This window comes from Cyrtonyx montezumae, unplaced genomic scaffold, assembly GCF_038088225.1.
Source record: "Cyrtonyx montezumae isolate F1298 unplaced genomic scaffold, pur_monq_1.0 scaffold_3, whole genome shotgun sequence".
Lineage (NCBI taxonomy): Eukaryota > Metazoa > Chordata > Aves > Galliformes > Odontophoridae > Cyrtonyx > Cyrtonyx montezumae.
Genome location: NW_027072034.1, coordinates 59,727,767 through 59,752,062, shown reverse-complemented (window position 1 = coordinate 59,752,062; position 24,296 = coordinate 59,727,767). Strand labels below are relative to the sequence as shown.

Below are 24,296 nucleotides of genomic sequence, written 5' to 3'. Positions count from 1 at the left end.
AAAATAAAACCAACCAAAAAACACCACCAGCATTTTTTTTCCCCTTTAATTTCATACGGTTGAAAAACAGCAGCAAGGGAGACTGCCTGTAGATGTTACTGACATTTGTAATGAGGGCAGGGCTGTCAAGATTTGTGCGTCAAGACTGTCTAGAAGTTGCTGATGGGAACATTTTACTCAACTGGTTCAAAAAATCTCTCAAGTCTCAGGAGCTTTACAGACCATTTGTGCTGAGGTACAGAAGATCTTTAAACTCTGGTTATAGAATTACTTGAAAGTGTATACTAATTTACTTCTGAGATACATTACATTTCTTTATCTTCCACGGGCTTAGAAGTCAGGAATTCGTGTGGTTAGAACTGAATGACTTGTCTTTTTCTTGCTTGATTCTTCTGAACTATTTCCATAGAAACTTTGGCTTCATACAATGGGATCGGTTCGTCCAGCTGAGGCCTAAAACAGAACAGAATGACAGGTTTGCTGAGCATGCTCAGATCAATAGCACTGCTATAGACTTTACTTTCACTGTGTCAACTTTACTCCTTAAACACAATGAAAATTTTACAGCTTTGCCTAGATTCACAGAGGAATGAAAGAGCCCTAAAGCAAACAGGAAACAGAAATCAAATATATATCCTTCTAACAGGGAAAAGGTGGTGGTGGGAAAGCTTTTGCTCTACAGCAATACTGTTTGCCCACATTAATAGAAAGGATCTTCCATTCCCACCTCTATGGCCGTATCTAATAATGCTGTCAGTCTTCTTATAAAGAAATATCAGACAGACCTATTGTGTTTTACAGTCAACACCACTTCTCAGTCAGACACATTGCTGAGCAGCCAGATATATGCTCTTTCTCCACCAAGAAAAGAATGTGCTGCCTCTGCTAAATTTTGCCATCAGCAAAATCTGGGGTTTTACCGAGTTTCCCCAGGCATGGCCCACTATATTATAGACAGACCATAAACAGTTCCACATGAGCTATGTAAGACATCCTTTCCTCAACATCTCACCATAGATCTGCTGTGCTGGCAAGAGATTTCTAAGGCTCAATAAAAGAAGAGTAATCATCATCTCTTACCTGAAAACACTACTCGATAATTTCTCCATTATATCTTCTAAGATGCGTATCTACAATGTCTGTCAAGGTAGTAGCATATCTACAAATAATTCTTTAACTGTTGGGTTTGCTGCTAAGAGCCCAGCAGGATCAAGACAAAACAAAAATGAAGCGTAACTCCAACCATTAGCTCAGATTTACACACATATTTACATATAAGAATAACCCTTCCTAGCTTGTAGAAATGAAGAATGGAGAATTAGAAACAATAAAGAGTTACAGTAGGCAAACACAGTCTGCAGGGGGTAAAATAAAACACTAAGTAATCAGAATGGCAACTGCACTGGTTGTGCAGACTGAAGACAACTGACTTTGGCAGTGGTTAAACTATCCCTCTTGCTCATGCAGAAATTTGAGTTAAAAAAGAAAAACAAAGCAAACAACATAATCAAGTTTGGAGCATAGCAGAGCTTATAAATTATTGGAGCAATATTGTGCACCTTTAAGGAATCGTTGTGCTAATGCACAACATCTGTATCAACGTGGCAGATGATTTTGTATTTAGTGTTTACATGAAACTCTGTAAAAATAATGTTCCTTCTTTCATTTTAAGAGTAACCTGGTTAACATCGGATGCTCAAGTCATTTTAAAAAAGATCATCTTGTGATTTCTTCAGGTAAGGAATGAATGCCATAGGCTCAAGAATTTCACAAGATACAGAGCTATCAAAAAGCAGATTTTTTCCTTTCAGCTTTTAAAGAAGTGGTGACAAAAAACGCTGTTGTTATTAGGGGAGACAACAGGAAAAGATCCATTTCTGTCAGCTTACTTTCTGTAAGTAGGTAACTACATGGGAAGCAGTGAACAAAAGTACCACAAGATAACACTATGTATGACAGCCTACATCCCCTAAATAGACCTCTCAGTGTGCCCGACCTTGCCTAATCTGCTTTGCAGTTCAGTGGAGGAGGGGAGGACTTCCTCGCAGTGTAGTCAGTCTTTTGACAAGCATAATGACTTAATCCTCACCTGCCTCTGCTGTTCTGCTAAGCTGCAAAAGTGATTCAGCAGATCTCAATCTGCAGTGCAGAACAGGGAGGGTCCTTAAAGCCACAACTGTTCCACTAAGCAACCCACTGAACACTGTCCTGTTAGCAAAAAGCTCCAGGCCCACCTCCTTAAGGCCACACGTTGGTAATGCAAATGAAGGGAGCACACCTCTTTCCACACCCACATCTTCACTCAATTAAATGTTATGCACATAACACTACGGATAAGAAGATTACGAAGCCAAAATGTTTTAACGTTTACAGTTAATCTGATTGCATTAAGATTTATAGGTGATACATCCCAACAGAACAAAAATATATTTTTATCAGCAAAATATTGTACATACAACGTTAAAACTTGTAAAACTTCAATTAATTGGCCCCATCTCAAACAAAACCACTATTTTTTGCAGAATGCATTTTCACCTGTCACCGTTACTTTTTGCTTTCTATTTAGAAAGTATACAGAGAGTAGCTTTAAATACACACGTGTTACACTGTAGTTATATTGTATGCTTCTCTATGCTGACCTTAAGCCTGAGGTTACAGGAGGGAACAGAAGATAATGTATTAGTTTATCTGGTACATTTCCATCCATTTCTTAGCAGTCAGCACTCAAAATTATCATCGAAAGGATATAGAGATACTTCCCCTGCTCTATATTGGACAAGTTCCATATCTCCTCATTGAGAAAGGAGACTGTGGCTCCTTTAAGAAACAAGGAATGACTGTCTGGAGGATCCAGCTTAAAAAAAAATGAAGAAATATGTTATTTACTTATATTTTCCTGTACAAAAACAAAGATCAAATGGTTATTTTATATTTATGGTTATAAAACAAACCAACATACTCCTTAACCATTCTTCCAACAAGTAAACTTGTAACACAGATTTCAGTGATACTTTCTGTCTTGCCAAACTGCTCAATATTCTGAGCCAATCAAAAGAGATCTTTTATAATCCTCAGTATAGTCATACTATTAACTGACTATGTTAGAGAACAGAGCTCCAAAATTATCACAAAGAAAAATAAAAAAAGCATTACTGAACCTGAATGCTTTTCATTTTCCGGCTAAGAAAATCTGAATGAAAACTGATGTCATTTAATAGTGGGTAACCACTGAGCCATACACTGAGGCATGAATGAACTTGCTGATCAATATAGCCTCTGTACCTGAAGATTTCTCTCTGTTGTTATCCAGTTTCCCCCGACACCAAGAAGAGTGATGATATCATGCTTATGAGGCAGTAACTGTGATTTTGAAGTTGATTCGTCTTCAGTGCTATATAATTTTACTGGAAAAATAAAAGGACAAATACATTCTATCTCAGAAGAAAACAATCATTGTCAAAAATGAAATGTTTCTCTCTATCTGTACTGAAAAACACACATCTTGGGATTCTTTCAGTCTTATGACTTAAGATAGAAAAGAAATGCAGCATATTCACGTGAGCACACACAATGCGTGATGGCTGCCTGGAACACAACTAGAATTCAGTTACACTGTTGGTCTCGTGAGACTATCAGAGAAAGCAGACGATTCAGGGAAGTCAATACATACTGCTTTTAAGATACTTCAGTGGGACTAAGAAGTTCTTTAATATTGCAGCTACATATCATAACTTCAGACTTCTCAGCTATTACGACTGTTTTAGAATAATGAGCTAAGGAAGAGTAAACAGTGTCACAGATCTACTTTTAGAAGTCACTTCTTTCCAGCTTTAAGAAGAGAAGAAACACTTTGGACCAATTTAGCTGAGGACCAGAGTTTCCAGATACTTCCACAAGAGGCAATAGGAGGAGTTCTTAACCAGATCTTTCTGAAGGAGGTCTATTGAGTAAAGATAGGTAAGTAAAATTACATGGGACTGAGCAATTACACAAACTTTTAATGTAACTTCCACATCTGCTTGGAAATAACAAAAAGCACTTCATGCTACTCTGCAGAGCAGGTTGGCATCAGTTACATACCTCCAGCATCGACAACAATATCCACTCCCAGGCCACCTGTTTCTTCCAAGCAGCTTTCTGCCACATCTATCTTCCCATTGGACACATCGATAACCCGAGCTACACAAAGCAATACAACCCATTGATTACAACCAAAGCACAGAGTTTAGATTCACAGCAGAACAAAGACTTCCCATTTTCTGTATCATAAGCAAGTTTGTAGCTAAGTCAGAAAGCTCAATCAATAGTTTTTCGTCTTCCAGTACAGTGAAAACCAACACAAAAAACATCAGTTAAATTAATCCAGAAGTAAAAATGTAAAGTAAACGTAAAGTAAAATGTATTTTCACCTCATGTATGAACAATGCCTTATTTACAGATGGATATGAAAAGAAAGGAAACCACCAGGAACAAGGGCAGAGAAGTAGCAGTTAAGATTCTTCTATAGAAATTACAGAGGCCAAAGACTTCTCAACAAAATGATAACTGGAATAACAAAATTGAGAGGCCCAGTTCCACAGCATCATGGATTGAACTCAAATTCATGAAGTGCACTTACTCACTAAAGGCTGCCGCATACCTCCTTGAATTTGAGCACGGGGACAAAGAACAAAAAGAGAAGAAAAATTGCAATGAACTGATCATTAAGAAGAACATTAAGAAATGCTCTTTCCTCCCTCCCCCCCCCTCTATTCAAATACTAAGAATTTGAATACATCTTAGGTCAATCATTTTATATTTTTCACTGTAATCAAATTGCCTGGCCAAAAACAACAGACATGGTCATAACTTCAGAGTAATTTGATACTAACATTTCCTGTATTCAAATTAAAACCCAAACAAAAAACCCAGAACCCATTAGTTTCCTCAGTTAATAGTTTGAAGCTACTGTCTCAAGGCAATTTAACATGGTAAAACAAATACTACAGATACAGCTTCACTTCTTGAGAATCATTTTGATTTAATGGACTCAAAAGGTGACTTTCAAAAGGAAAAGCAATAGGTTAGTCTGTTCGACCATGTTCTGATTTCTGTTCACAAAAAAAAATTGTTTTGTTACTTAAGTCAACCCCAAACAGTACTCCTAGTGCTGCAATTATTTCTCTCCAGTATGTAAAACAAGGAGCATCAAGTTATAATTTAACTCCTTCCCAGAGCAGTGACGGAGCAGTGGCACAGCTGCACAGAGAGGTGGTGGAGTCTCCTTCTCTGGAGACGTTCCAGACCCGCCTGGACGCCTACCTGTGCAACCTGGGCTAGGGAGCTGCTTGGGCAGGGGTTGGACTCCATGATCTCTGGAGGTCCCTTCCAACCCCTACAGTTCTGTGATAATATCATTTCCTACAGTTCTTAGGCAAAATTTCTCACAGAACATTGGCAATTTGGTTCAGTTTCTCCTTCTACAATTCGCACAACTTCATTCTGACTGGCAAAAAGGCTTCAGTTTCTTTTCTTTCACTGTTGATGAGAAGTAGAAATAGCAGCACTTCCACAGCTTCCTCCCAGAGTTTACTCTCAGCCAGGAATTTCTGCTACAGACTTTGAATACCACCACATGTTTGGTTTGCTGAACACAGTGTCATGAGAGCCATGAACTCATAGATGAGTTTTTGTGACAGTGAGAATTAATGCACTGAAAGCTCAACATTGGGTGTGAATGAAACAAAACAAAACCCACCAAAAGCCAAGCAACCAAAAAAAGTAACCCTAAAACCAATATACAAGACAAGCTGAAAAAAAACCCCACTAACTATGAAAAGAGAGATAACCCAGGGAACAGAAGAAATTCATGTGAACAGGCATATGCATGCATGCCTGGATATATATGTTTCTTATATATCTATCTTTTGTTCTCTAACATTAACTTAGCACTTTATTTAATATTCTGTCTCTAGTCTGAAACACGGGCATCAGCATACTCCCCTCATTATTATATTTACTTCAGGGGTTATTGAAAAAAAAAATTAAAATAAAATAAAATAAAATATCTATACACACAGGTCTATAGGTTTCCAAAAAGAATGGTTACATTCCCAACAGAAAACTTGGCAGCACCCTGCTGAAGATCATTAGGGTCAGACAGTGAAAAACGCCTCCCTTCTTCCTGTTGTGCAAGAACCTCTGCTCAGCACTCCACTTCCTGCTGCATTATCAGCACTCCAAAGCTACTACAGGGAGAGCTAAATGCTCACTTGGTAGGCTGGAAGTGAATCACTCCCCAACGGTGCAGATGTGTGTGAACGTGCAGCCCCAGAATGCACAGACATACTATGTTGTCTCTGTGCTTCCACTGACAGTTCTGTTCTCAGGAGCCAGAAAGGAATTAAAATTGACAGGAACTCTGTTCTCTCAGTGTCTAAGGAACAGCTGTCTGGCTTATTTCATCGCGCTGCTAGCTTATGATTCTGGAGCCAGCAGGGAGAACATAAGGACAATAGGAAGTGCACCTGCATGTCAGCAATGCCTGGTTTTAGCAAGACCCTGAGATGGGATTTGAGAACTGCTGTAATTCTCCACTCGGAAAGCCAAGACTGCAAATAATTTTGCTAAGCAAAACAACAAAGGAGAAAGGAGTCAGAGACAACTGACGTTATCTTTTGAAATCAGATCTCAACTCATATGTTTTGTGATGTGACTGTAATTGATGTAGACTCCACAAAGCTCCTCTTAAGCCAAGACACTCTTACAACAGCTACCACTACTTTTATGCATACTTTTTTGAATGACCTATTTAAACTTGTTGATTATACTGTGGCAGTCTCAGCATTTTGAAGAGGAAGCAACAGAAACTAGTTTTAACCTTTTGTTCACTTTACAGCAGAGTTCACGGGCTGCAATTAATCCAGAATCTGTGACGTTATCCTTTATTTTAGAACAGTCTGGATAAAGAAATATTCTACTCTCCTCACTCCACAGAACTGGAATAAAAAAAGTTGATCAGAAAAGAGTCTAGTAGCTTTTACAGAGCCTTTTCCCACATTTCAAGTAGCATTCTTATTTTGAAGGAGAAAAAGAGAAAACCTGAAGTATTAGGATAGAAGTCACAGGTGAATGCAAGTATTTTCTTTAATGCAAAGCTCACTTAGCAAACAGGAAAGTCCAATGAAGCATTTTGAGCAGCCAACTACTGTAAAACATGCATCATTTTACATCTACAACAGTACTTGAAGCAGGTGTCACACAGCTTGATAAAATGCTACTAGAAGAAATTGGAGTCTGATTAAGAATTTATCTCAAGCATATAATTACATTTGAACTCTGGTTCAGGTATGTAGATTACAGACTGTGATACTTGTGATCTAGCAAAGCTTTCTTCTTGTTCACAAGTGACAGTTTTACCACGTGAAAAGGTTTTTGAGAGGCCAGGCCAAAAGCCAGCACTGAAGTCACACAGAAAGTACTTAGAGACAGTCATCACCATAATGAATAATGAGAGAACAATGATGAATAATGGAGAACAAAAAATTAAACTAAAAATAAAAATTTCATTAAGTATACTTAAAAGAGAATTTAAATATGTATGGAGTACAAATAAGTTTTTAAACTATTTAATTAGACTATAAATCTGTATTTCAGTTTTCAACTATTGAAATAAGCCTCTAGAGTAAAAGAAATTTCAAAAAGTCCTCCTTAAGCTTAAACTATAGTACTGAAGGACACAACTTACCCACAGCAGGTCTAAGCCTCTCCAGGTACTGCTTATCTTCAAGACTGTAGGCAGTAGATATTACTTTAGCTCCTCTATGCTGTGCTAACTGAACAGCTATCGTACCAAATGGCTGGAGACAACAACAACAAAAACAACAAAGAAGTAGATGGGCTTATTTACAGCAAGAATTTAAGAAAGATTATACTGCAAGGACAGTCAGAAGTTGAAGGAAAAAGTGCTGCTAAGAAAACAGCTCCAGCTGCATTTACATGAACAAATCCTGGCTGCGGCAAGCTCCACATCTTCATTAGCAGTAGGGATTGCAGAAATGCAAATGATTGTTTATATCTGAAGAAAGTTAAAAAGCAACAGTGGGAAAGGAATGAAAAATTAAGGCACTTTCCCACAGTTACACCTGAAGGCTTAGTGTAAAACCACATCAAGGTAAAAGAGCAGAAAAGAACTACCTCTTCACTACCCACACAATGTGTAAGGATTGTATTCTTGGCTCAGCATCTCACGTGGGAGGGCCCTTCCACTAATCCAAACTAAGCTAAGGGCACTGACAGGAATAGAACAGAGTTTGATAAGCTTAGTATGCTGTAAAAAATCCAGTATTTCTGGTGATAAGACAGTTGCTATGGCAGAGGCCATCCATACTGAAATTGTTTTATTATGCCACAGTCGTTACCTACACTTGCTCCATCCATGACAAGGACAGTTTTTCCAGGAGAGACTTGTGAGAGGTAGTGTAAAGCTGTGTATGCTCGGACTCCATCACGAACAGTTCCTGCTGCTTCCACCCAGCAAACCTTCTCTGGTTTGTGAACTAAAATGTCAGAAAGAAAAAATAAAATCAGACACAGAAAAAAAGAAAGGCAAAAAATCCCTGACATTTTACTCAAGACAGTAAAGGTGTTTTGCAGTTTTAGCCACATGCTCAAACTACTAGGGAGGTAAAACTAGTGAACAGCTTTGTAAACTAGAAATCCCAAGTTCAAGCATCATTTTTAATGTAGGCAATTTATATGATTTAGCAGAGAGCTCGACAGTGAATTAGAAAACCACCATAGAACAGGCAAAAGTCTGAATAGTCCAATAGCCTGTAGCTATTGCAAATAGTTATGACAGCAAAGATTCTACATTTGTTCTTTTAAGTATTAGAAGGAATAAACCTTTTGCATTCCTTTGAGTCCATAGCTTCCTCTGCAAAAACTGTCAAAGCCAGGCAGAAAGACTTTTTTCCACAAACAAGTTAGCATAAACAAGAAACATTTATCCCATGTATATTAAAAAACAAACAAACATGGAAAAGACAACAGAAGCTAAGTTGAGCAAGTGTATGTAGCTTATTCAAAGTAACACAACAAATGGTTGGGAGAAGCACAGAGATTCCTAAAATCAGTGTTCTACACATAAAGACACTATGCCCAGGAAGTGGAAACTGGAAAGTCACAACAGTTGAAAAGAACACTTCAATACCAGGCTTCCCAGGGCCCTCAATCCCTGAAAAATCACTTCTCCAATTTACAGTCTCCTAGAGTCATTCCATCTGTTAGTCTAGTCACAAGGGATGATCCCGGATTGGATCAAACTGAGGAAAAATGAATATTTCTTACTTAATTTTTCTGACAGGTTAGGTGAGGAAACGAAGGAAAATAAAAGTGAAGCAACAAGAAGGGAAGTTAGAAAGAAATAAAAAAGATGAGTCTGCTTGCATGGTTTAGGCAAAGTATCAACCATTAAATGATCGCAGCAAAGAAAAAGGTTTTGAAAGTACATGGTATTCAATGCTTTTATGAATGGGTAGAGTAGACAGAATCTGAATCTTGATGGAAAACGTGCTTGGAAGTTCGAATTACATAGCTCCCTATTAGAAAAGCCAAACTGACTTCCAAAGGTATAGTAAGATACCTTAGCAAAATATATAAACCACATACCCAAATAATGCTCATGAACTAGAACAACTTCACAAAGACCAGACTCTTCAGAATCCAGGGGCAAAATTCCTGGGGAAAAGAAGATGAAACACAGACTTTTAATTTCAAACAAGCATGCATTATAACCAAAACAAATTCCACATGAAACTGTTGGTTCCACTTGGCCTGTGGTTCAATTGGGCTTATGGTAGGTTAAGAGAACTCAGTAAGGTAAGAGCCTGTAGTTTCAATAGGGCAGAGTGCACAAGACTGTTTCAGGAGTACTCCAAACAGCACTTTGAAGACAGGGAGATAAAGACCTGGGACATAATGCTTTTTGCTACCAGCGCCATTAATTTTTGTGAGGTCATGTTTGAACACACTTCATGCTGCTCTCACTCTGATTAGCACTCTGCTTTCTGCTCTTGGCCATGGCTAACAGGAAAGAAAATTGGGCCCTCGTACTGCAGACCAAGCCACACTACAGCTACAGTCACCAGGATGGAAGACCAGAGGTAAGTGTGCTATCAGCAAGAGCAATTAAAAAAAGGATAAAAAGGACCAGAGGAAGAACAACCGAGAACGACTGAGAATTTTAAAAGTTGGGACACAGAAGACAGAAAACAAACACAGAATGGACAGAAGAAGAGGCCACAGAAGTCATTCCATTGGCCAAAAAAGAAGGTGCATAAGCAGTAGGTTCTGGCATCCAATCAGTTCTCTGAAGATATGTGCCCTCTTTCTTGGGTAAGATGCTTATTAATTTTCCTCCCTCCCTCATTCAAATCTTAGACTTCATTTAGACCAAATCAAGGGCTGCATCAGATAATCTTCAGCAAACTCAGCTGATATTTCCACCAAACTTTCATAACTTCCACTCAAAAATGATGGGCTGCAGTATACATTTTCAAATCACCCAAGGCTTTTTGTTTCATATTTTTAATAGAACATCAATAAAATGCCCCAAGTAGACAGCTTCAGCAGCTATTAAGAAATAGTGCAAGAAGGGCAAGAATCTCAGAAGATGCTTTCTCACAACATCAATTCCATTTTACTTTCACAACTTAGTCATCCTCTGTTTAAAGCAATTCACAGAATGCTAACATCTACGTAGGAACAACGTTCCTAAGAAATACATCCTCTATCCTAAAGCACTTAGATTTTGATGATTAATACAATATCATATTTCGAATGTTAACAAGGATATCCTTATAGTAAACTAAAGTAGCCTTGGCAGCTAAACCAGTTTGCATTTTATATCTCAAAACAAGAAATGCAAAACAAATAATACACGAACATCTTCCTTTTCTCAGATGCAGAAAATCAGGTACAAGTCACTAGAGAATCAAGTGTTAGAAGATAATGTATGTTACAGCCTCCAAGGAGTCATTACACATGGCTGTCAACTCACACTGATTCCAGAGTCTCTAAAACCTGAGCACCTATCTATCTAAAACCTACCTATCTAAAACCAAATGAACAATGCTGTTCACAACAATGATACAATTCCTAGTTCAAAGTAATTCATGTTACAAGACTTGAAAATGCTTGGTCATAACTGTGCTGCTTTAATAAACAAAGTAAAGCCATTTCTGCATCCCATAAGTGGAATACTATTTCCAACCTGTTAGAATTAGACTTCCTATGGTAAATTAATAATAATAATCACTCCTTCTGCTAAATTTGAAGCCAATTATAAGAAAGTTCTGCCAGAGTTCTAAAAGGAAAAGCCCCAAACACCTTCCAAGTGATTGACTTGGAAGTCCATTTTCAACAACAACAAAAGTACAGTGACTAGAACATGTCCATCTGATGGGCTTTTTTTGTTACCAATCTCACAGCCAGCTCCTAGCTGGCTCACAAAACCCAGGCTACATCTTAAGTAAAGGAAGTGAGGAAAAAAATCCACCATCATGACCTGCATTAATAGGTATTTTAATGTGCAGTAGAAACAGAGATTCTACAAAATTAGCAACTTGAATTAGTGTCTCTATTCAAATGTCAGCAAAACACCTGAATGGATTACTTTCATTAGCTCCGAAAATCCAATAGAACTATTGAACCTAGCTGCATATTCAAGTTAGGACCACTTGTGATTTCTTTACATAATCAGGAACAGATTATGGTAGGTGGTATGTTTCAGCAGTAGCTGCAGTGACAGTGGGTCACCTCCACTGATGCAGATTTCTACAAGTATGGCATGCGGGCTCCTGTTCAGCACTGGAGAGAATGCAGAGCCAATGGTGGTGACCATGTTGAATAAGTGTTTTGGAGCTGAGAATCTGTCCTAACCAACAGTGTTATGGTGCTCTTTGTGTCTGTCGTAGTTTTCAGGTAATAAATAGATGGCACTACTCTTGGAGAAACTTATGTACATCAAGGTTGTGTTAACAACACTAATCATTGTCTATTTATTCAGACGGTTGCCTCTAGAACACTCACTTTGCATGGCTAATTGGATGTATATTTTATATACATGAATATACATGCCTAGTGTATATTCTTCAAGATTCAGTGGACTTAGTAGGACTAATACATATCACGTTAGCTGCCTCTTATAACCAAAAACCATCTGTAAGAGAGTACCTTCAGATTAAAATCTTCATTTACAGGAGCTGATTCATGTGATGCCAGTAAGAACTTTGAAAATACATATTTAATTGTAACTTCATCAATGACTACAATCTCAGCCATTCATTATAAAAAGATTATTAATTGTATTAGCTGATAAAGCAAACTAGTGTTGACTTACCTGCCACTTCATCATCCGGCTGAAAGAAGGACACCTTTCTCCCAACTCACAGAGAATATATGAACAGAAGAAAGAAGGTACCAGCATAAATATTCACAGCTGAAATTAAGCATGTATTTGACAGCATTTCTTATCACTAGCTCATACAATTAAACATACCCAAATGCTAATGAAAAATACACGTTTTGTATTGAATATACACATCCCAAAAAAGAATCTTTCTTCTTTGGCATCCCATTCTCAGTTAGATGCAAGCAGACACACACATTTGAATGATTTAGTCTTTAAACCATGCATCAAAGATAGATACACAAACAAATCACTGATGGAATTCCAGAGTGTCTTCCCTATTCCAATGAATATTTTTTACTAATTAATTATAGGTTGCTGCAGCATGCATAGTTAAGACCTTAAGATCTCAATATAGTTTATTCAGAAAGCTGCTCTGCAATTTTTAAATGCTCCAAACTGATATTCAGGCACTACAGTTCAGCTCCTTTACTTTCAGTTCAGTACCATTACTACCATAAGGAGAGTCTCATTAACAAAACAAACAGTAAATCCTATTATTAAAGGTGTACCATGCAAACACTATTTATTTATCCTGGATTAACAGGCTTAAATTCTTGCTCCATACTCTCACAAGGATTGTACTAGCTTACCTTCCAATACAACTCCAGAAATCTCTCGACCAACAGGCAGAAGCTCCTTTTTCAATTTCACTTCTGACAGTAGCTAAATGAAAAGAATGTTATAACTTTTCTACCAGGGCTCAACATTTCCATGTTTATTATGATCTTAAAGCGTTTGATATTTGCAATAGGAAAACTGGGCCATTACCAAAACATTATTAGGGTTAAAAAAACAACAACAAAAAAAAAAAACCAAAGTACACACATTTCTCATTTAATATTAAAAATTTTATTTCTGCATTTAAATTTAGAAGTGTATAAAGGAAAAAAATATATAACCACAGTCATTAGCTGACAAGCGAAACTGGGCCTTAAAGTCAGTATGCAGAGGATGATAAAAGGGTTTTACTGTAAGAAGTTGAACGAATCCTGTGATCTTTCTCCATAAATTAGTAAACAAATTCAGGTGCCTTTTATTTAAAGAGATATATAAGAACACCACATCAATCCTGCACCTTGTTTCTCAGTGGTAAAGCCATATCCTCAGATGACATAAATGGAATTGTGCCAGTTACCAGCTAAGGCATTGGCTTACAACTTCAACGGAAACTGTAAACACCTCTGGCCCTTACAAAAAAAAACACAACAAAACAACAACAAAAAGAAGTAAATAAAAAAGCAAATACCTTTGTGTCTATCCAGCTCAGTGCACAGGCTCTAACTTGTACTTTCACATCATTGTCTCCTGTAGAAGGAAGGTTTTCCTAGGACAAACAAACATAACATCATACAACGTAAGATGAATGTGCCAATGGGATCCTCCTCAAACTCTTAAAAGCACTTTTCCACAGTCCTTGTTTCAGACTGTTTCATAGTCAGAACAATAATTTGTTTTCACTGAAATAGAAACTGATATCACACTGGATTTACAACACCATTTGGAGTACATGTATGATACTGTTACAAACTAACTGCAAGACTTTTCTAAATCTCTATTATTACTGTAGCTATTTTTCTGCTTTCTCTCCCCTGCAAGTTAAATATCACATTCTTACCTGAAACAATTTTAATATGTAGCCACCTCCCTAGCAAATGGAAGGTGGCAAATTTATAATATTAAAAGTAGGCTGTAGGAGTGATGGAGAATTTTAAGATAATTTAGACTGTCAGAGATACTGGGCTGTCATATTGTTCAAATAGTGCTGATGATGTCAATGAAACTGCTGTGGAGTCCCACAAATGATGGGCACCTAATATAAAAGATCTAATGGAACTTCCTACCCCAACTTTTGGTTTTGGCATTGAGACCTGCACTGATTTTAAGCACTTTAGTGCTAATTTATATCATCTAAATAGCTACACTGAGTACTGGGCTTCTGACTTGGTGCAGTTTTTAAAGAGCTACGTAAACTACTGAAGGCAAAATCATCTATTTCCCTCACAGACTGCAGCTGGTGATGTAGACTTGCTAGAATTGAAAGCGAAATGTATCAGAAAGATGTTACAGCTTTGTTTCTACTTCCTAAATCAGGACCTCTTCCTAAGTGTTGAAGCTTTCTTGTATTGATTTTTAAAAACTATTCCCAACAAACAGCTGTTGCTCTTCTCCTAGGCTTAGAAAGGTGAAGGGGAGCTTCAGCAAGAGGAACATTGTGCTGCACTTTTTCCTCACCACCGCTCAGTTAAACATATGGTGTTCATTTAAAATTGGAAGGGATTTTGCCGGTGAGATTGACCTCCTCCTCCTCAAACAAACCAAAGTGGGTTCTTGTTCTTTGTTACATGAAACAGGCAAGCCATTGGACTGCTCAACTACATGAATACTGCACTTCTGATTAAATAACAAAAACAACATAAAAACTGAACACTTAGAATCTAAGGAATTTGTGTAATTTATGTAAATTCAAGATCACATTTGCTTTTGGATGTATTGTATACGTGGTTCAGTGAACCCAAGTACTGTTACAAAGCACAAAGTAAAAGTGCATTTCTTTAGGAACAGGTTACAAGAATACAAACCTTGGGAACAAGAAGAGACAATGAAATGTTTGTGCTGTTAACTTGTTAATGACTTCATAACTTAGGTATGTCAATATTATAATTTGACCAAGCACCATTTAAGATACTTTGCTTTGCAAATTCTTCATCCAAACTACTGTCTTCTCATTACCTAGCTGCTGTTACATTAACATTTCCTCAGTCAACTGGTTTTCCTTCTTTTTTTTTTTCCTACAAAACTTATTTTTATTTAGGATCAGGATTCCATAGTACTGCTCATGGTACAAATACTTGCAGAATTAGCTCCTATCTGATGAGCTTTAAAAAGGCAAGCGGACAGAAAAATAATATATACAGGAGTGCAGTTTCAAGATCTCATTAGCTTACTTATGATTATACCAGAGCTGCCAGGCTTGCCTGTTGGCAGCATCTTTGTATATTACCATCCCCTCTTCAGTGTTGGAGCTAGTAATCATGAAGCCATCACATGGATGTAAACTAATCCGTAAAAATTACTAGTACTCAGCTGGGTAAGTAAGCTGATGTATCCCACCTTATAGCTGCATAATTCTTAAAACCATTAAAAGGAAGAGGCTGAAGATGTGTTGCTGAGGGGTGAAAAAATCTTTTCAGCTAAAGCACTGTTTAATGATCAGTATAAGTGGATTTAAGACTACTCCCTGAATATGCATCTTGCTGTATCATAATCAGCCATCTTATTGCATCCGTCTCTTCCAGCAACTCATTAAACATGCTTCATTACTGTGACTTTACAGCTACTCAAGCAAGATTCTTATCAGTACTACGTTGTTTCATTTTGACATATGGCTCACAGGTATATTTAGCTATCTATATTACATAAATATACATAGTTATCTGTAGCAATTTATTTTCTATCTGTAAGAGATTCATTTAAAAACCACAGGTTCACATCCTCAAAACCATATAAGCATTTTTCTGCATTTAGACACTCATACTGCATCAGTATGCATTTGTCAATATCCTGTGCTAGTCTTATGCCACCAACTCCCGTGTACACCTATCCAGTTAATGATTACATCAAAGTAACATGAACTGTTCAGCATAATAGCTTCAACTAGATCTGACAGAGAAGTAGCTGCCTTCTTGTTCTTTCAAGTTGCAGGAAGATAGGCTCACCAGACAGAGGGGGACTATCAGTGCCTCTAAGAGAAAGGCTACACTGTGATTTCAGCCCTTAATAAGAGCAAAGAACTTGCAAGAAGAGAGAAAATTAACAGCAGAGACACTTTGAACATGTTAAATTTCTCAACGCACATTTCTACTTTTTCAGTGACCAGAAAATGTACTCAAGAGAAGGGAGCATAAAATAAATGAACTCTGGTTTTGTAGCAATGCAAGACTGCAAACAGAAATCTAGCACTGCCTTTGTTAAGAGCTGCATCACGATGGTAAAATACTTCTCTCCTACCTTCATTTACCTGCCTGCCTGCACAAGGATGACACTAGTTCTTTTTTAAGTTTCACTCCCTTCTTCCACAGAATGATTAATTGTGCTGTTATGATAAGCACTCACTCTTTCCTGGAAGATAAAGGTCATTTCCTCTCCGGATGAATTCTGCTGACAATACAAGGCCTTCATAGTGACCTGAAAAAAAGAAACAGTAACTGTAAATCACACAGTAACTACAGAGAAAATAAGCAACTAAAGCTTTACATTAATTTCTAACTAGAACAGCAATTATTTGCAAGCATCAGAGTTGTGATGAGTCTTACAAATTTTAGGGCAGGCGAAGAGATACAGCATGATGGAACCACAGAAATATAGAATGGGTTTGGTTCGGTTGGAAGGGAGCTCAAAGCCCACCCAGTCCCAACCCCCTGCCGTGGGCAGGGCTGCCCCCAGCAGCTCAGGCTGCCCAGGGCCCCATCCAACCTGGTCTTGAGCACCTCCAGGGATGGGGCACCACAGCTTCTCTGGGCAGCTGTGCCAGAGCCTCAGATGTTACTTACACCACATTACATCAGTAGTGTTGACAACAACACAACAAATGCTGAGGACTGAGAAGTGCTACAGAAGGCAATGAATGGTGTGTTAGTCCAGCAGCAGATGAAAGGCATATAGTTTGAGTAGCTCAGCTAAAAGCAGCACAAAGGGAAATAAAACTGCTGCGGGAATACCAGGAGCCTCACACACAACAAGAATCACAACTCAGGTTTTTGGTCTCTCTTCGCTGGTGCTTATTGTTCTTGACAAAGAAGAATCTTCCGGAAAACAGGTTTCTTCAAGTTCCACGGTGAAGGAGAGCACAGACAGACGGGGAGACAGCCCGGCCTTACACTGGCACGCACCACCCGGCCCTACCACAGCCTGTCAGCGCAGAGGTGCCCCACCAACGCCGGCCATAACCCGCATCCACGATCGTCCTTGGCCAGGTACCTGCCCGCCAAACGCCCCTGGTAGCCCCCCAGTATTTCTACCCACAGCAGTCCTTCAGGCAGGGTAAGAGCCGGGGTCGACAGCCCCACCCGAGGCTCAGAGCTTGAAAACACGGCCGCGCCCGGCTGTTGCCATGACAAGCCGTTGCTCCCCCGCTCTCCTACCTCGGCGCCCTCCAGCGAGCGCAGGCCAAGCCCTCACGCCCCACCCCTTCGCAGTAAGCAGGCTCGCGATTGGGCGCTCGGCACGAAGGCGGAGACGGGATTGTCTAGTTCAGCTGTCACTCACCTCCGGCTGGGAGGGGCTTGGGCTTCGACGCTCTACCCGCCTGGGTGCGAGAGCGAATCCGATTGGCCGCGGCCTCCTGCCCGTCACGGGGGCGGGGCGGGCGGACGGCGATCCGCGGCCGCGCGTCACTACGGCGGCCGCGAGGGCGAACGGGGTGTGTGCTCCTCCCCTCGCTGCCCGCCAGACGGCGGCTGAGGAGGCAGCGGGAGGGGATGGTGCGCCCGGCGGAGGCGGTGGCGGGCGCCGCTCCGGCTCCTCCATCCCCCCCGCCGTCGCCATGGGCGTGAGCGGGGCCCGGCGGCCCGCGCAGCTATGAGGTACGGGCCGCACCGCCTCGCTTCGGGCCGCCGGCGCGCGCGTCCTCGCGGTGGGGGCAGCGGCGCCCCGCGGTGCCTCCGCCCGCTGCGGCCGGGCTGACACGCGCCTCGTTGCCCTCCGTCGCCCCCCCCCCCCCCCCTTCCCGCCGGCCTCGGGCTGGAAAAATAATGATATATATGCATACGTGCGTGTATGTATATATTTAGCATTTGTCCTCTCCTCTGCGGCGGTGCCTGGGCGGGAGGGAGCGGGGCGATGCGGCGCCGGTTGTGCGCGGCTCGGTCACACGGCAGCCATCGCTCCTCGGGGCGGGGGGGGAGGTTGGCCATTGGGCTGAGTCCCTCGGCGCGCACGGAGGGGATTCCCTCGCGGGGACTGCTGGAGGAGAAAGGCGGTGCGCGGTCGGGGTTCGGTCCCTTCGTTTCTCGTGGCCGGTAACTTTACGGCAGGGTTTTTCCTTTTGTTCTGGTTCAGCCGCTCCGTTATGTCGGAGGGAAGGACGGTTCGGCTCTTGGGAAGAGGCGTTTTGAAGTCCGTTTTTGTGTGGGGAGCGGGTGTTGCGGTAGGGAAACCGGTTCCATAGACGCGAGTGAGAGAGCATCGTTGAGTGAGTACTTTTTCACTTTGTCACATCCCAGATGTGACAGCGTAGTACTCCTTAGGGCAAGGAGACAGCCTGGCTTTTCCCTTCTTTCCCCCATCGGATGTCAGGAAAAGGCTCTTCACCAAAGGTGGCCGGGCCCTGGAGTAGGCTGCCCAGGGCAGGGGGCACGGCCCCAAGTGCTGCAGTTCAAGGAGCGTTCTACCAGTGCTTTCAGATGGAGGGTTTGAATTTTGGGTGGTGCTCTGTGGAGCCTGGAGTTGGACTCAGTGGTCCTTATGGGTCCCTTCCACCTCAGGATGTTCTCTAATCCTGCACTAGCTGTAAGGTACGCTGCTTGTTCATACCTTGTATGACAATATATGCTTAAACTGATTGTTAAACATTTTAACAAAACAAACAAACAAAAAACCCTCAGAATACAAACGTTTTTTCCTCACTCAAATAAACAAACTCTCTGTGTCCATATTGATGACTCTGGAGTGTTGGGCTGTGTAATGTTATTCCATACTCAGTCTCTCAGGCTCCTTTTTTTTCTTCTGCCTTTTCTTTCTAGTCACCAATAACCTCCCTCAATGCATACAACTTGCTGGCGTTTTTATACAGTATAATTCCTCACACAGCAGTGAGTTTTGATTACTGAGTTCTTTCCATTGTAAAATGTGCACACTGCTTCTCCCAAGCCTCCTGTTAAGGGGGTGAGATGTTGAAAGAGGAACCTTATATCAGCTATGTTCAGGCACCCAGATGCAGCAGCCAGGGGTTTACTTCCCCTTGGTAGGGGTAAGGTGTGTTGCTTGCCTGTAGGTAAGGAAAGCAGATGCCTACTTTTCATTAACTTTACATTTGGGCCAGGCAGTCATCCACATTTAGTCAATCAGCTTGGACCATTTTAGCTCGCGTGATTAGCACTTGTATGCTCTCACTGGTTTTGGCAGCCTTACAAGGGTCATGTTTCGTACAGATGAACTGTTTCTGAACAGTTTCTCCAGTGTGTTAGGCTCAAACTTCATCTGAGCCAAGCGGTTTGCTCTTTGCACTTGCTCCTTCTCAAACCACACTTAATTCTTTCAGTTCTGATGTTCCCACTGTAATATCTGGAACTGGAGACAGTATGAAAGGTTGGTTTTCAGAGGAGTTGTTTTTTTTCTTTAACATTCCTTTGTATTGCTGTTCAGTGGGATAGCTATTAAGGTACAGAAAAGCAAGAGCTCAAAATATCTCAGAATAAATCAGTGACCTGCAGTGCCTGTTCTGTCTGTTGCTGCTGTACTTAGCTGGTGGGAAATCTGCACACCCTTTTGTTAATACCTCTAATCATGCAATTAGGTTAGATTTGGATTCAGGAAAGAATGCAAATCTAGCGAGGAAATAGTTGTGAATGATGATGCCAAATAGCCTTTACTGATCTACCTTTCTACTGTAACCAGAGATTGTAATTTTAGGGTAACACCAAGGTGAATAAGAATTTCTGTTTGTAGAATAGGATAAAAAACAATGAATTTGTGAAAGCATCAGCAATGACTTGAGGAGAGGGGAGAAGATCATAATTGGGAGTTACCAGCATTGAACACGTGCTTATGATTTATGCTACTCCACCTATTACTAAAGGCAGCATAAGTGGGAGGATTTTTTGTTGTATGCATTTCAGGGCAGGGATGTCTCAGAAATTAGCCCGCATGGAACCGAAGAGATGAGATTTCTTTTTTTTACCCTTAAAGCCAAAATAGCTTCTGCCCTTGTTGTCTGCTGGAAACATTGAATGCTTGTTGCTATTGTATTTAATGCAGCTGCTGAACTTGAAATGGCCCCTACGCTGAGAGTTGGTTTTGTTTTTACTTGCATAGCATGAAATTGGCTGGTATAGTAGACAATTAGAACTTTAGTCTAGTCTGAGGTCTAACGATACACTATTTGTATGCATAAAGCTTTACTATGGAGGTGCCAAAATTTCAGTATGCTATGTGCCAGAAGTAGTTGTCCTGGCTTAAAGCGTACTCTTTCTGAAATTAAAAACCAGTGTACCAGATTCTACTGATTAGTTTTGAATAATATTACTGCTGTAGGTACATTATGATATTTTAATTCCCAGCTGCAATATTCCTAACTCTTTTCCAATCCTTTGTACAAAACCAAAGAAAGTAGTTTTGGAGTGTACATGTAGATGCATAGCTAATCCCCCCTGCCTAGAATGATACCATCTAGATGGCTGTAAGTGTGCTCAGGAGGCAGAGATGGTCGCGTTCTTGGCAGAGCAGGCACCATTTGTATAGGAGAGGTTAGTTTCTAATTACTGATCTTAAAGGCTTTTCTGCAATTGAAACTGGAATTCGTGGACCTATTTTGGAGTGTCGGTATAATGTTTTGACCAACATAGAAAATGACCACAGACAAAAACACTTGTGTTTGGAGAGGAGTGAAGAGAGGTTTCCTACCAGTTCACCAGAAAAAATAGTGTTGTTTTTGTTTCTCCTTTTATTGTTGGTGCCAAAAATGCATTCCTATGAGGGGAAAAAAAAACAAATGAAATGATACATTCTCAGCTTACTTTTTTTATCTTATGAAATATATTAAAAGTACATGTGTTGGATTTTGCAGTTTCCCTTTTTAATTATGCTATAAGATAAATGAATTAGTGCTAGTGTCGTTTCAGTGGTCATCTTGTGGTTTTTTTTTTCATTTACATTAAAAAATATATATCTATTTTGGAACAGTTGTGTGTGTGTGCAAAATGTGCTTGGAATGGTAAAACAATAGTACTATTAATTGCCTGAAACCTAAATCCCTACAGTGCATTTCTCTTTCACAATACTTCCTAATCTCCCCCCATCGTTGCGGCTGTACGTGCCCACAGGATATATGCAGTGACCACAGTTTTGGCAGCTGAAGTCTGGGTACTACAGATTTTCAGGAACAAGTTTTCTGTTGTGGCTGTCCTTGAAAATCATTGGCTTCATGGTGTGTTTGTTCCCTCACATTTCTCAGTGTTAATAGTATGTGTTAAGCAGGCCCTAGAAATACTATGCAAATAATGTTACTGAAGATCTGTTGGCACAAGAGTCCAGATTTCCCTTTGTATTTTGATGGTAGCACCTTCTAATCTGCGTGGAAAGGACTTAGAGATCACTAATTTGCTGTAAATGATTGGACAGGAGTTTCCTTTGCATTTTTTGTATTGTAAGATACTGTTAAACTGGCTTCGTATCTATGTTCAATTCATAGTTATTAGCACACTTTAAATATCTTGTTTTGCTTTGCCTTACCAGTTGAACTGTAAAGGAGAAATCTGGTGTTGACTACCAGGGAGCTAATTCAGCCATGTGTCTCTGTGGAGCAGGAGAGTTTTGGGTGCCCATTTAGTTGAACAAGTTTTGTACAAAGTCAGCTGCATATATAACTTTAAAAGATCAGATTGAGTTTATGCAGAGACATTCAGATGCTTGACAGGCTGAAAGAGCTGGGGCTGTTCTGCCCAGAGAGCAGAAAGCTCTGAGGTGACCTGATAGCAGCCTTTCAGTATTCAGAGGAGAGCTGCAGGAGAGAAGGGGACAGCCTCTCTTAGCAGGGCCTGCTGGGATAAAACAAGGGAAAATGGCGTCAAGCTTAAAGGAGGGAAGTTTAGGTTGGATATAAGGAAAAAGTCATTTACAGTAAGGGTGGTGAGGCACTGTAACAGGTTGCCCAGAGATGTGCTTGATGCCCCATCACTGAAGATTTTCAAGGCAAAGTTGGATCAGGCCCTGGGCAACTTGATGTAGCTGTATGTGTCTCTTTTCACTGCAGGGCAGTTAGACTAGATGGCCTTCCGAGCTCCCTTCCAACCCTAAGGATTCTGTGATTCTTATCAAAGATGGATGTTTTCATATAACATTACAGCTGTGTTCTGGGTTTGTGGTGCTTGTGGATTTTGTTTTCATGTATAGGACTGATCTGAAAACTTCGAAGGTACACTTTGTATAGCTAAGTTTGTGTTTTTCAGTCACCACTTCTCTATTAAACAGAAAAAAATGCTGTAAGAGTACATGTTTCGTGAACTTTTTTTTTGTAGTTTTATGTGTAACAATTTGAAATTCACAAGCACAGCATAGTGTGTGCTGGCCTATAAATCTGGTTGTAAGGGGCAACATGTAATATATTTAAGTTTTTAATAGGTCACGATGGGATCTGTCAAAATTTCAGCATTAACTTTTCTCCCAGTCCTGCCATGAAGAAAGATAAAGACTGAGCAGATCTGTTCAATTGCCTAGTTCTGCTTATATTACACTGTTTAGACATTAGCTTCACATTGTTAATGCCTGATCCTGCAAGCTGTTCTGTACAAACACGTGCTTGTAGCAGCACAGAGCTGAGAGCTGATGAGAATGTCACCAAATATAGATGCACCTGTGAAGAGTTCCTTGCAGGCACACGGCCCTTGGCTGCATGCAGGTTCTGTGGGGATTCCAGAGTGAACGGAGAGGAGAGTTAGGAGCTCGGTCACCTGGGTTTGTTTTGTACAAGATGTTGAAGCAGGGTCAACTGGCAGAGTCGGCTCATGTTTTAGGTTTTTGTTATGCTGCTCTGCGGGACAGTGGACTCTTAAAATTGCTCGTGTTACATTCCTGAATTTCTTTTAGCTTCACTTTTTCCTTTTAATATAGTTATATGTTGGCAGCTTTTGAGATTTGCCAGGCTTTCAGGAAAATTCTTGCTCTTGTGAAAACCAAATGGGAGTTTAAATGATGCTGTAATTCTGGTTGAAGGCTTGCAAAGAGCAAATACTGAAAAACCACTACTGGCTAAATTGTAATTATTTTTGTAGAGCAGTTTGTGTAGATAAAAGAGGTGATTGTATGTTGTAACGAGTTCTTTATCAACCAAAGAGAATAAACTGTATCATTTAGGTGGAAGAGATCAGTTGAAATCCAGTGTAATTTTCACTATAGTGGTGTAAGGTTTCAATAAAATGATACTGCTTCAGGGAGTGTTGGCATTCTCTACAATGATGTGGGCAGGGAAAGATGACAAATGTCATTTCCTTGTTTGTGTGGCGTATTGCTGGCACTAAGGACGAGCTTTGCCTGTGGCAAGAAGTTGTTGACTTTGGTGCTGTTGGTAGTCCTTAGAATCACAGAATTGTAGTGGTTGGAAGGGATCTCTGGAGGTCATCGAGTCCAACCCCCTGCCAAAGCGGCTCCCTAGCCCAGGTTGCACAGGTAGGCGTCCAGGCGGGTCTGGAATGTCTCCAGAGAAGGAGACTCCACCACCTCTCTGTGCAGCTGTGCCACTGCTCCGTCACTGCACTGGGAAGAAGTTCCCATGCACATTTATGCAGAACTTCCTATGCTTCAGTCGACTCGTGGCTGAAATCCCTTCATGTGATGATGGTGTGGTACAAAGAGAGCATTCCTGGATTTTGAAGGAGAGCTCTTTAGTCAATGTGAAACCAAAGTTGTGGACTCCTACCACTGTTATGCTTCTATAATCTTTGAATCACTCTTGCTCATAACAACTGTCAGTGTCTGGGCTATGTTTCATTATGTTCTTACCGGAATAATCTGAATGGCATTAAGGCTTGTGCAACAATTTCTTTTTAACCATTCCATCGGTTTTAGAGTGATTAGTCATCTTTTTTTGCATGATCAGAATTGATGGATGAACTGTGCACAATAACTGGAATCC

General features: G+C 40.4%; 2 protein-coding genes across 8 annotated transcripts in view; one reads left to right on the top strand and one right to left on the bottom strand.

Moving 5' to 3' along the window:
* Positions 1-29: 29 nt before the first annotated feature.
* On the bottom strand, positions 30-18,240 carry CRYZL1 (crystallin zeta like 1). 3 transcript variants are annotated; one of them, XM_065741760.1, is made up of 14 exons: positions 18,219-18,240; positions 16,565-16,636; positions 13,698-13,775; positions 13,042-13,114; positions 12,380-12,424; positions 9,649-9,717; positions 8,404-8,537; positions 7,727-7,838; positions 4,619-4,642; positions 4,081-4,179; positions 3,283-3,404; positions 2,749-2,854; positions 1,081-1,126; positions 30-453 (listed from the first exon to the last, which is right to left on the bottom strand). In XM_065741760.1, exons 2-14 carry the CDS (start codon positions 16,628-16,630, stop codon positions 354-356), a joined length of 1,074 nt encoding a protein of 357 aa, XP_065597832.1. In that variant the 5' UTR covers positions 16,631-16,636; positions 18,219-18,240; the 3' UTR covers positions 30-353. The 3 variants fall into 3 exon arrangements, with proteins under 3 accessions (XP_065597832.1, XP_065597831.1, XP_065597833.1); XM_065741759.1 differs by lacking the exon at positions 18,219-18,240 and adding an exon at positions 17,518-17,567; XM_065741761.1 differs by lacking the exons at positions 4,619-4,642; positions 18,219-18,240 and adding an exon at positions 17,518-17,565.
* Positions 17,892-24,296, top strand: part of ITSN1 (intersectin 1) — a 115,830-nt gene continuing 109,425 nt past the window's right edge. For 2 of the 5 annotated variants that reach the window (XM_065741740.1, XM_065741739.1), the window contains exon 1: positions 17,892-18,033. The gene's annotated coding sequence lies outside the window, so the exon portion shown is untranslated. The remainder of the gene's footprint in view (positions 18,034-24,296) is intronic. The other 3 variants (XM_065741741.1, XM_065741742.1, XM_065741744.1) reach the window with 3 other exon arrangements.